The following is a 10,355-nucleotide window of genomic DNA, read 5'->3' as shown; positions in this document are numbered from 1 at the left end:
AAAAGGATCCGTTTCTGATTCCTGGCCACATCCTAGCATGCTAAGGGCCAAGGAAAGGCCTGGAAGTAGGGGGAAAGGAAAAGCCTAGAGGCTCTGAGCCCCAGGGGAAGGGAATGGTAAGAAAAAGGTTCTAGTAGGAGTTCCTCTTTCTAGTCTGGGGGTTCCTGTCACTGTGACAACACTAATAAACCAAAACACTACCTGAACTCTACTCCCGTCCTTCCAGTGTGTACGAACTAGCTGCTTGGAGTGGGGGTGGGGAGTTGGCTGAAGGTAGACACCGTGGAAAAAGAGGGGCCCAATGTTCTCTATCCATGAAGAGCTGGAAGCAAGGACTTGGTGGAAACGGTTTCCTCAGAATGGTTTGTTTCTCCCCAGCAACCTCGCCATCCCTGGTCCCTTTATTTGCTCTTACATTTTTCTCCTCAGTTGCTACAAACCCATGTCAAGTACTAGCCATCCCAATTAAAGTGATCAGCATGAAGAACACCCCTGACTGAATTTGTAAGAAACAATTTTAGGACAAAGAAATGGAAGAACAACTTTGTGGACAATGTACAAACTGGGAGACCTTACAATATTACAATGCATTATGTGCTGGGGCTTGAAATCAGTTTAAGCTACACTCAAATTCTAAGAAAGAGACTAAAAAGAACTAATATGCCAGGGCTATTTTGAGGATGACAAGAAATCATAGCAAAGGAGGGTCACCATGTTTCATTCTGGGGTTAGAGAATTGTGAGTTCTTCAATAAACTCACTTACCCTGAAATTATTGTGTTGTAAACGCCCTTTTCATGTTTCCAACCAAGATAAAGAAGAGTTAAGGGTTCCACATACAGGCAAGAATTAGGTTTGAGACATTTCGGATTTTAGTCTCAAGAAAGAAGGGTTACTCTGCCACACAGAGATTCCAGTGCAAGGATCTGGACTTGAGAGAGTAATGCAGTTGATAAACATATAAGGTGGAAGGGACCAGGAGAATGGATGGAGACAATTATGACAGAAGCGACTGGTCAGAAAACGGCCAGGTATTTTCACATTTTATTAGCTACAGTATAGACCCTAGAGCTGCCTCATTTCCTCCCCTCCCCCGCCCCCAGGACAGGGTCAGACCTTCCCAGGAACCCCTGCTTTTGCTGCCTGGGCCCGCTGGAACTCCTGCTGCAGCTGAGCAAGGGTCTCTCTCTGTTGCTCTGACTGCCGCTCTAGGTCCCGGAGCTGGGATTCGTATCGCTTACTGAGGAAACGCAAAAAAGCAAGTAAGGAGAAATTAGTGAGACTTACCGTTGAGGGTGCTGAAGGCAAGGAGACTGGTGGAAAACTTGAGATCTAAGGGGAGGATGGAGGAGAGGAGTTACAAGGGAAGGGTTGGAGGAACTGGACAATTGGGGGCTACTCTGGAGAGCGACTCTACAATGGTTCCTCAACACCTTTTTCCCAACACGTCAGGTACATCACAGGGGGGTGGAATAAAGACTCACATCTCAGCCGTGATGTAGTCCAGCCTTTTCCCCACTGTGGCCCGAGCTTCCCCCAGCTCCTGTTTGACCAGCACGGGACCCAGAAGTTTAAAGACCACATTGGATCCATCCAGCAGGGCCAGTTCCTGATGGAGGGGTGGGACATATATGATCAGAATTACTGCCAGGACAGATCCCTCCTCACCCCACAAATCCCAGTCTCTCACCTCCTTCACGATATTATTTTCTGTTAGTTGTGCCTCTAGTTTCTGCCTCCCTGACATGGATTTACTCAAGTCTGGTGGGTGGGAGGAAAGACTTTATTAGAGACATCACATGCGCCCACCCGACCCCCAAAATCCTGATGAGAAATAGATGCAGTTGAGGAAGTAGGCCAAGGACGGGGCGGCGAGTCAGTGGATGGGAAGAGTATAGAGGTGGGGATGGAACCGCACGCTGGGGCCGGGAGTACGGGGGTGGGGTGGGGGCAGTGCAGAACACATGGTCTGGGTATGGCTTTGGGTTGTGAGGGAATTGGGGCGAGGCCACACCGACCCTGCTCTCTTACCCTTCTGTAGCTGTTGATATTTCTCCACTTCTCCCTGTAGCTTCTTCTGGATTAGCTCAGCCATGGCGGGGACGAAAGTCTGCGGGGAGCGGGAGGGGGGCGCTGGGTCTCACACTCTGGAAGGTACCCGAGCTCCCTTTTCTGGCCTGCGGAAATGACAGCCCTCCTGACAGGCAGCGTCTCGGAACACCGCAGTCTCTCCGGATCCGGAATATCTGCTTCACCCCTGCCCCAGGGGGTGGCGGGCGAAACAGCACCCCAAACCCCTCAGCCGAATCCCTGGCCCACTCACGTTCTCCCGTCAGTATTGGTAAACCCGGAAGTAAACAACGAATGCCGGGAAAAGACGGCGCCGGAAGCTTTCGTCTGATGCATGCCGGGAAATGTAGTTCTAACATGTTTAGTGAGCGGCTTTCCGCTGAAAAGACTGGATTTGGAAGGTTTTAGGCGAGATGGGGAAACCAAGCTGGAAAAAGAAACTGCACGGTTGCTTGGGTCCTGGCCCCGGACAGCCGCTCTTTCATTACTTTCATTGCACGGGAGGGCGGGGCCAAGGCCCGCTGAGGCCCTTAGTGGCGAGCGCGCCCTCAGTCAAGATGGCGCCTAGACGGCTTCAGACCTGGGGCGGTGCTGATTGGATAAGGGTCGGAGAACTTCCGGGAGTTCTCCATCCGATTGTGGGACAGCTGAGAGGAATTTGCACGTGTATCGTGGTTCGAGTGGCCTAGATGGAGACGGTCCCCAAGCTGGGCAATAATGTCCCGCCCAAGAAAGACAAACTTCAGGGCAAGAAGAAGGTAGAGACCTCCTTGGGGTGAAAGGAAGTTTTTAGCTGCGGGGTTGGAGGGGCGGGGCGAGGGACAGCGCACTATCGGGGATCCTGATCTGCCGGCAGAAACCGCGGCGATACTGGGAGGAAGAGACCACTCAGACCGCTGCCGGAGCCTCTCCAGGTCCACCTCGTAAACGGAAGAGGAATCGAGAGCTCCGCCCCCAGAAGCCAAAGAACACTCACAGCACAAAGAAGTCTCGGATCTCCAAGAAGCCCCAGGTCCCGAAGAAACCCTGGGAACGGAGGAGTCCAGGGCCTCAGCGGAGCTTGTCTGGGGTGAGCCTGGGACCTGATAGGGTGGCAAGGCAAGTCGCCTTGTGCTTGAGGGTACGAGGGTTGGGGTCAACCTGAGCCTGTTTCCTAATTGCCTCCTCCCTGCCCCAGGCCCAGGACCCATTTGCAGGCCCCGCCCCCGTCCCTGTGGCGGTGGTTCAGAAGTTCTGTCGCATTGACAAATCCAAAAAGGTGAGGACCAGTCGGGGAGTGGGGAGGGGTTGCAGGCAGGGAGCGTTTGGGTGAGTTGGATGGAGGTGGGGCCGGGTGGCTCTCCTGTGACCCCCATATCCCTTGGTTCTTCTCCCACTCCTTCTCCACCAACGATGTTGTAGCTGCCACGTTCTGAGACCAAAATCCGGAGCCGACTTGAGGCGGCTGAAGCTCAAGAAGAGGAAATAAGTGTCAAAGCTGCTCGTTCTGAGCTGCTGCTTGCTGAGGAACCTGGGTGAGTGGACCCTAATGTGGGCCTCCTCAGCCCCTGCTTTATGGGGCTCTCATTTCTCATTTTTATGTTGGTACACCCACTTCATATTAGGAAGCCTTAATGCATCCCTGATGCTCACTTGTAGGTTTCTGGAAGGAGAGAATGGGGAGGACACGGCAAAGATATGCCAGGCTGACATCGTGGAGGCTGTGGACATTGCAAGTGCAGCCAAAGTGAGCCTGAGGATGGAAAAAGGGCCAACGGGTTGATGGATGCAGAGTAAGATGGGAGTGGGGACTAGAAGAGAAAATTATCAAAGGGAGCCAATTCTTTCTTTTTTTTTCTTTTCTTTTTTTTCTAGCATTTTGACTTGAACTTGAGGCAGTTTGGACCCTACAGGCTTAATTACTCTCGAACTGGGAGGTAAGGAATTCCAGTTACTTCAGTCTTGCTCATCTCAGCCATACCAGTGTGTGTCTGGGTTGTTGATGTGGGGAGGGTCTTGTGATTTGCTTGCATGTGAGGGTGCGCGTGTATGGCAGCATCTCTGCTCTCACCTGGAGAGAAGGAGCTGGCGTGGGGCAAACGTCTGAGCCCAGGTGTCCCCCTGAACTGACACCCTGCCTGTCCTCCAACTCCAACAGACACTTGGCTTTCGGAGGGCGCCGGGGTCATGTGGCCGCCCTTGATTGGGTGACAAAGAAGCTCATGTGCGAGATCAACGTCATGGAGGCAGTGCGGGACATCCGGTCAGTGGCCTCGGTTAGCAGCGGTGGGGCTGAGACAGCCCATCCCTGATCGAATGACAGCCAGTGACTCCCTTTCACGTTGTACCGTTACTCCGCTCCTCCCAGGTTTCTGCATTCGGAGGCACTGCTTGCTGTTGCCCAGAACCGCTGGCTTCACATTTACGACAACCAGGGCATCGAGCTCCATTGCATCCGCCGCTGTGACCGCATCACGCGGCTTGAGTTCCTGCCTTTCCACTTTCTCCTGGCCACAGCTGTGAGTGGCTGCGGAGCACAGGGACCGGGTGGCAGCCCCTGAGAAGACTGACCATCCTCCCCTGGGGCCCCAGTAGAGGAAGGACAGAGGGCAATCAGGACTCATTTTCTCTCTCTCTCTCTTAGTCAGAGACAGGGTTTCTGACCTACCTGGACGTGTCAGTGGGAAAGATTGTGGCAGCTCTGAATGCTCGGGCTGGACGGCTCAACATCATGACTCAGAACCCTTACAACGCTGTCATCCATCTGGGACACAGCAATGGTCGGTCCCCGGGTGAACTTTGACCCTGACCATCCTGTCCTACTTTTCCTTTCTTTTCTTTCTTTCTTTCTTTTTTTTTTTTGCAGCTTGAGGGATCTTAGTTCTCCGACCAGGGATCGAACCTGGGCCCTCGGCATTGAAAACTCTGAGTACTAACCACTGGACCGCCAGGGAATGCCCTTGCTTTTCTTCTATATTTGCTTTTAACGGGTCCCTTCAGGTTGCTCCTTTGCTTCCCTCTCTTGTTACTTCTTGGCCTTGAGTCCCCATCTTTCCCAGGTTTAATCACCTCAGCGCCCTTTTAGTAACTAAAGTTCTCCTCTGATGCCCAGGGACTGTGTCTTTATGGAGCCCAGCCATGAAGGAGCCACTGGCAAAGATTCTCTGTCACCGTGGTGCGGTCCGGGCTGTGGCAGTAGATTCTACAGGCACGTAAGTCACTTGTTTGGGCCTGAGGTGCTGGGGGCTAGGGGCGGTGTGTGTGTCACTGCTCGGCAGAAAGGAGAGGAGGAGCACAGACGCTGCAGTCAAGCTGCCTGGGTTTAAATCCTGGTGTTATTCCTGACCAGCCATGTCAGCGAGCATGTTAGGTGACCTCGGTGTACCACACATTGTCCTCACCCTGAGACTGGGGATATGAGTGTCTCGCTCAAGGGCCAGAAGGCTTTTTCTGTAAAGAGCCTGATAGTAAGTATTTTAGGCTTGTTAGCAGTGGGGCACATCTGAGTGATTTATGTAGGTCCTTAAATAACAAGAGGAAACAAAGGATTGCAAATTTTTAAGCAATGAACTTAGAAAAATAATTGAACACAATATTTTTATAATACAGGTCTACTCATGAAAAGAATTGGATTCCTGTTTTTGAGAATAACATTTGGTTTAATTGAGGTTGAAAGTTAGTGTCCCAAATCATCCAACCCAATTGCACATGTTTATCTACAGATGCCGATCTATGGAGAGATTTTGGTACTTGAAATGCTCTCAAGTGAGATGCTTTACGTGGTGTCAGTCTTGACCACGATACCGTGAAAGCAGCCACAGAATAAGTAACTGAATGAGTGTGACTGTGTCCCAATAAATCTTTATTTGTAGATGCTGACATTGGAATTTTCAAATAATTTTCATGTTTCAAAATATATTTCTTTTGATTTTTTTCCCCAACCACTTAAAAATGTAAAAACCATTCTTTACAGCTTGTGGGCTATGCAGAAATAGGTGGTGCGCTGGCTTTGTTGGCTCATGGCCATAGTTTGCCAAGCCTGGGGCTTAGCTTAGAAAACTGTTGTAGGCGTGAACGCGAGTTAAGGCCTATAGAGTTGATCATGGTGCCTGGTGGGTAGGGAGCGCTGTATTTCATCATCTTTGTCAAAGACGATTGTCCTCTTTAGGTCTGGCTGTTGATGTGAAGGGTTGGGGGTGGCAGGTCTGCTTTGAATTTCCGCCTCATGACCACTGTGAAGTCCTGACTGCTTTTCCCCTCCAGGGTCCCTCCAAGGTCTGTTTCTCGCCATTCTCAGTGTCTCACAGTTTCTAGCCTCCAGTTCTTCCTCCTTCTTGTGTGTCCTGGGTGTTGATGCCAGAATGCTCTTTCCCACGTGGCTTTCCCCCTTTTACACCATTGTTCAGGAATCTTCTACATTAAGTATTAACTCCATAACCTTACTTTTAAGTTGTTTGATAGAAAATCAGGAAGAAGAAAAGCCCAGTGGCTACCAACTTATGAAAGCCTGCCAGATGCTCACGCCTCCTGGGCCCCCATAGTTGTGTCTCTGTGGACAAGTGGTTTGCTTCTGCCCCGTTTACTCCATGTCTGTGCCAGTCTGGTGCTAGGACTGTCAGGGGGCCTGTCCTGAGGTTTTCTGCCTTCTGTGGGCCATTGGACCTGAGCTGGACTTGGCCTTCCCCAGCCTGCCTGGGTCAGCTACTCCTGTGCTCAGGGCTCCATCAGTTCCTTCACGGAGGTTTGGTCAACAGCCTGACACCAGACGGCTCTGGTCCTTGGTCTTAGGCCCACCCCAGCTTAGCTCTGGTTCTCCTCAGGGGTGCCTCAGACCAGCCACAGGGGCTCCAGAGATGAGGCTGACTGTCATCCTCAGCTGGCTTTCTGGAAGCTTGCATTAGGATTGGATTGGACTCGCAAAGCTGAAGTGTTTCTTGCAAGTTCAGTAGCGTGGTAGTGTGGCCTTGGATACCCATCTGGCCACTGGGTGGGCATTTGCACAGGGGATCCCAGAGCTGGATGTGTTTGGGGCAGGAGCCAGCGTGTGCTCCTCAGTTGTTGGCTCAGTGAAGGGTGTGATCCTGTGTGCCAGGAGCCCTCCATAAGTCCTGGTTTGTGCTGATGGCCTCTCCCTCAGGTGGAGCTGGGCCCTGATTGTCTTGTCAGGACAAGTATCCAGCTGGGCCTCTCTTCGGCCCCATCACAGGCCAAGTCTCTGCTCAAGTAGGAACTCCTTAGTGTCTTCCTCCTGGGTTCTCAGCCAAGGATAAGAGGAGGGTCTTTGGCTTCTGGCAAACATACATCCCCTGGCTTGGCTGGTCCCCCTTCAGCCTCCCTGAGGAGCAACTTGAACATCAATAGAAACTCCAGCGTCTGCAAGTAAATGATTTGCATGGTACATGCTTCCTTGAGAGGATTTGGTCACCAACCTTGCCCACTCTCCTTCCAGGGAAGGGGGCGGGACAGGGCCCTCTAGTGCATCACTTCCTTGCTTCCTAAGGAGGTTTTTTCAGGTCCATGCAGTCTCCACCTTGTGGCCTGTCATTGCCGGAGAGCAGCTTTGGGAACTATCTCCTGTCCGACCTTCAGGAGCCCCTGCAATTTGTCCCCTCCTGGACCTCCTGGCCATATTTCCCACCAGCCTGGAAAACAAACCCCTGCTTCCATCTCCCTGTCTCCATGCTCTGATGTTCATTCATTTGTACCTGCTTATCCATGCATCTCTGTTTTTTGTGCTTTCTTGAGAATTACCTAGAATGGCTCAAATCCCATGAAGCCCTCCCTGACCACTATTGTGAGCCCTTCCTGCTGCTTACCGATGGGCTGCCTGTCTATGTGGTGGGACCTCACACCTGGGTGTAGATTGTCGTGTGTCCTCCCTTTCATTCACATGTCGTGAGTGGGTAAGAGCACAGACACTAAAGACACAGGTCTGACTTGAATTCTAGCTCTACCACTCACCCTGATTTCCTTTCTCTGAGCTAGCTTCAGTTTCTTCTCTGTAAAAGGGAAATGAAAATAGCACAGCCGCCTCACTGAGAAGAGGTGCATGGAGTGTGTGGTGTGATGGTAGTGATTACTGTCATTATTGGTCTTCTTCTCAACCAGACCTGATGCCTGGACTTGGCCACAGGCCTGCCCAGTAAGCTCATACTATGGATTAATCACCCCCCCTTGCCCCCAGGCACATGGCCACCTCTGGCCTGGACCACCAGCTGAAGATCTTTGACTTGCGAGGGACATTCCAGCCTCTAAGCGCTCGGACCCTGCCCCAGGGAGCGGGGCACCTGGCCTTCTCCCAGCGGGGACTGCTGGCTGCAGGAACGGGCGATGTGGTCAACATATGGGCAGGACAGGGCAAGGCCAGTCCCCCGTCCCTGGAGCAGCCTTACCTCACCCACCGGCTCTCAGGCCACGTGCATGGCCTTCAGTTCTGCCCCTTTGAAGATGTGCTGGGAGTGGGGCACAGCGGGGGCATCACCAGCATGCTGGCCCCTGGTGAGTGGGCAGGGCTGGGGGTCTTAAGTGGATGACCTCGGGATGGAAGCTGGAGTGGGCCTGACCCTGAGACAGCTGGGGGCCAGGGGCTTGCTCAGGCTGGAGCAGGTTCCTGTTTACAGTTCCGTGTTCCCTCCTCCCTCCAGGGGCTGCTGAGCCTAACTTCGATGGCCTGGAGAGTAACCCATACAGGAGCCGGAAGCAGCGCCAGGAGTGGGAGGTGAAGGCCCTACTGGAGAAGGTGAGGAAGTGTCTGCGTGTGGTTTGGGGCCGGGGGTCTTGGGAAGAGTGGGCTTCAGTGGCGTCTCTGGTTTCCAGCCCTCTTTGGTGTCACCCTCCTGTGGCTCCTTACGCATTCCTGTCCCTCTGTGACACACCCAGGTACCTGCAGAGCTCATCTGTCTGGACCCACGAGCCCTGGCAGAGGTTGATGTCATCTCTCTGGAGCAGGAAAAGAAGGAACGGCTAGAGAGGCTGGTACGGAGCAGGCCCCCGAGGGCCCGGGCCTTCCTCACCCCCACATCCTGTCCCCACCATGTCCTCAGAAGTGCAGTTCCCTGCCTTGGAAGTCTGTTTCAGGTTTCACTCCTGTCCCCTCCCTCAGGGCTATGATCCCGGCACCAAGCCTCCCTTCCAGCCAAAGCCAAAGCAGAAGGGCCGCAGCTCCACAGCAAGTCTGGTGAAGAGGAAGAGGAAGGTCATGGATGAGGAACACAGGGTAAGTGAGCACTGGGGGATGGGCCGGGCAGCCTGTGGGCTATGCCCTCCTGCCACTTCTCACCTCGTCCCTTTCTCCCCACCCCAGGACAAAGTCCGGCAGAGCTTGGAGCAGCAGCCGCAGAAGCAAGAGAAGGCCAAGCCCATGGGGGCCCGGCCATCTGCCCTGGACAGATTTGTGCGCTGAGCCAGGCTCCAGGGGTTCCTGGGAACGACATTCTCTCCCCAAGAGCACCTGTGGGGAATGACCTGTTCCCTGGAATAAGGAGGGAGCAGTGAGCCCCCACCCCCACAGGGGGTGGAAAGCTGACTCCCAGGGGTTGAGGGAGAGGGCTTGGTATTAAACAGGAAGGTGGGTTTCTGGACAACATGTCTGGATCATCCCGTGGACCTGTTCCCTTCCCATGTCTGGCCTGGGGCTGCTCTCAGACGCGAGAGGTCGTGGTGTCTTGCTTCTACCCTCACCCCTATCTTGTGGTCGCTGTGGCTTTAGTCTGGCTCTCTAGGGCCTTCCTCCAGGGAGAGGCTGTCCTCCCTCTCCCACATCCCTGGAGATGTCCTTTCCATCCAGCAGGCTCTGGTAGCCTTCAGGTTCCCCAGGTTTGTGATCTGAGACTCCTGGTGAGGACCACACTGTACTCGAAGAGGAAAAGAGACAAGTTTATTGAGGGGCTTGTGCCCCTCGCCTGCCGTGGAGAGAACAACCCAGCATGTGCGGCTCTTCCTGATGACCATCTTTGGGGCTGGCAGGCCAGGCAGCCCCCTAGGTGTGTCCTGTATCCCTCAGTCTTCAGTGACAGACTGAGCATCTGGTGTAGGGCAACCAATACCTTGCAGCCAGCTAGAGCCCCTGCCTTGGGCCTGGGAGAGAGAAGGTGGTGAGGGTGCTGGCTGGACTCTCAGCTCCTCACCCCTCTCCTGGGCGCTCACGCCCTCTCAGCTGTGAAGCCAGGCTATTACCCGGCATCGGAGGATGCCGAGGACTCCCTGGAGCCAGGAGCAGAAGGGTACAGTTCTTTCCCCGTCAGAGCCACCCACCAGCTTCCAGGCTTCCTGCATCTCCCAGGGGTCCAGCTTGTGGGATGTCAGCAG

General features: G+C 53.5%; 2 protein-coding genes across 5 annotated transcripts; one reads left to right on the top strand and one right to left on the bottom strand.

Moving 5' to 3' along the window:
• Positions 1–1,027: 1,027 nt before the first annotated feature.
• Positions 1,028–2,346, bottom strand: LOC103079436 (prefoldin subunit 6). Of its 2 annotated transcripts, XM_007465247.1 has the most exons (5): positions 2,315–2,346; positions 2,031–2,176; positions 1,690–1,760; positions 1,484–1,608; positions 1,028–1,239 (listed from the first exon to the last, which is right to left on the bottom strand). In XM_007465247.1, the coding sequence occupies exons 2-5, from the start codon at positions 2,092–2,094 to the stop codon at positions 1,110–1,112; spliced, it is 390 nt and encodes a 129-aa protein (XP_007465309.1). In that variant the 5' UTR covers positions 2,095–2,176; positions 2,315–2,346; the 3' UTR covers positions 1,028–1,109. The 2 variants fall into 2 exon arrangements, with proteins under 2 accessions (XP_007465309.1, XP_007465308.1); XM_007465246.1 differs by having other exon boundaries at positions 2,031–2,333.
• A 69-nt stretch (positions 2,347–2,415) lies between these two features.
• WDR46 (WD repeat domain 46) lies at positions 2,416–9,628 on the top strand. 3 transcript variants are annotated; one of them, XM_007465243.1, is made up of 15 exons: positions 2,416–2,827; positions 2,926–3,138; positions 3,247–3,327; positions 3,471–3,583; positions 3,708–3,795; positions 3,924–3,985; positions 4,207–4,311; positions 4,417–4,567; positions 4,693–4,828; positions 5,161–5,260; positions 8,233–8,546; positions 8,693–8,787; positions 8,928–9,023; positions 9,151–9,264; positions 9,352–9,628. In XM_007465243.1, the coding sequence occupies exons 1-15, from the start codon at positions 2,759–2,761 to the stop codon at positions 9,448–9,450; spliced, it is 1,836 nt and encodes a 611-aa protein (XP_007465305.1). In that variant the 5' UTR covers positions 2,416–2,758; the 3' UTR covers positions 9,451–9,628. The 3 variants fall into 3 exon arrangements, with proteins under 3 accessions (XP_007465305.1, XP_007465306.1, XP_007465307.1); XM_007465244.1 differs by having other exon boundaries at positions 2,697–2,816; positions 3,031–3,138; positions 9,352–9,627; XM_007465245.1 differs by having other exon boundaries at positions 2,759–2,827; positions 3,091–3,138; positions 9,352–9,450.
• The last annotated feature ends 727 nt before the right edge of the window (positions 9,629–10,355 follow it).

The sequence above is a fragment of the Lipotes vexillifer genome, unplaced genomic scaffold (assembly GCF_000442215.2).
Source record: "Lipotes vexillifer unplaced genomic scaffold, Lipotes_vexillifer_v1.1 C27584458, whole genome shotgun sequence".
In the NCBI taxonomy this organism is placed as follows: Eukaryota; Metazoa; Chordata; class Mammalia; order Artiodactyla; family Lipotidae; genus Lipotes; species Lipotes vexillifer.
Note: the sequence above shows the minus strand (reverse complement) of the source record. Positions and strands in the feature narration are given on the sequence as shown.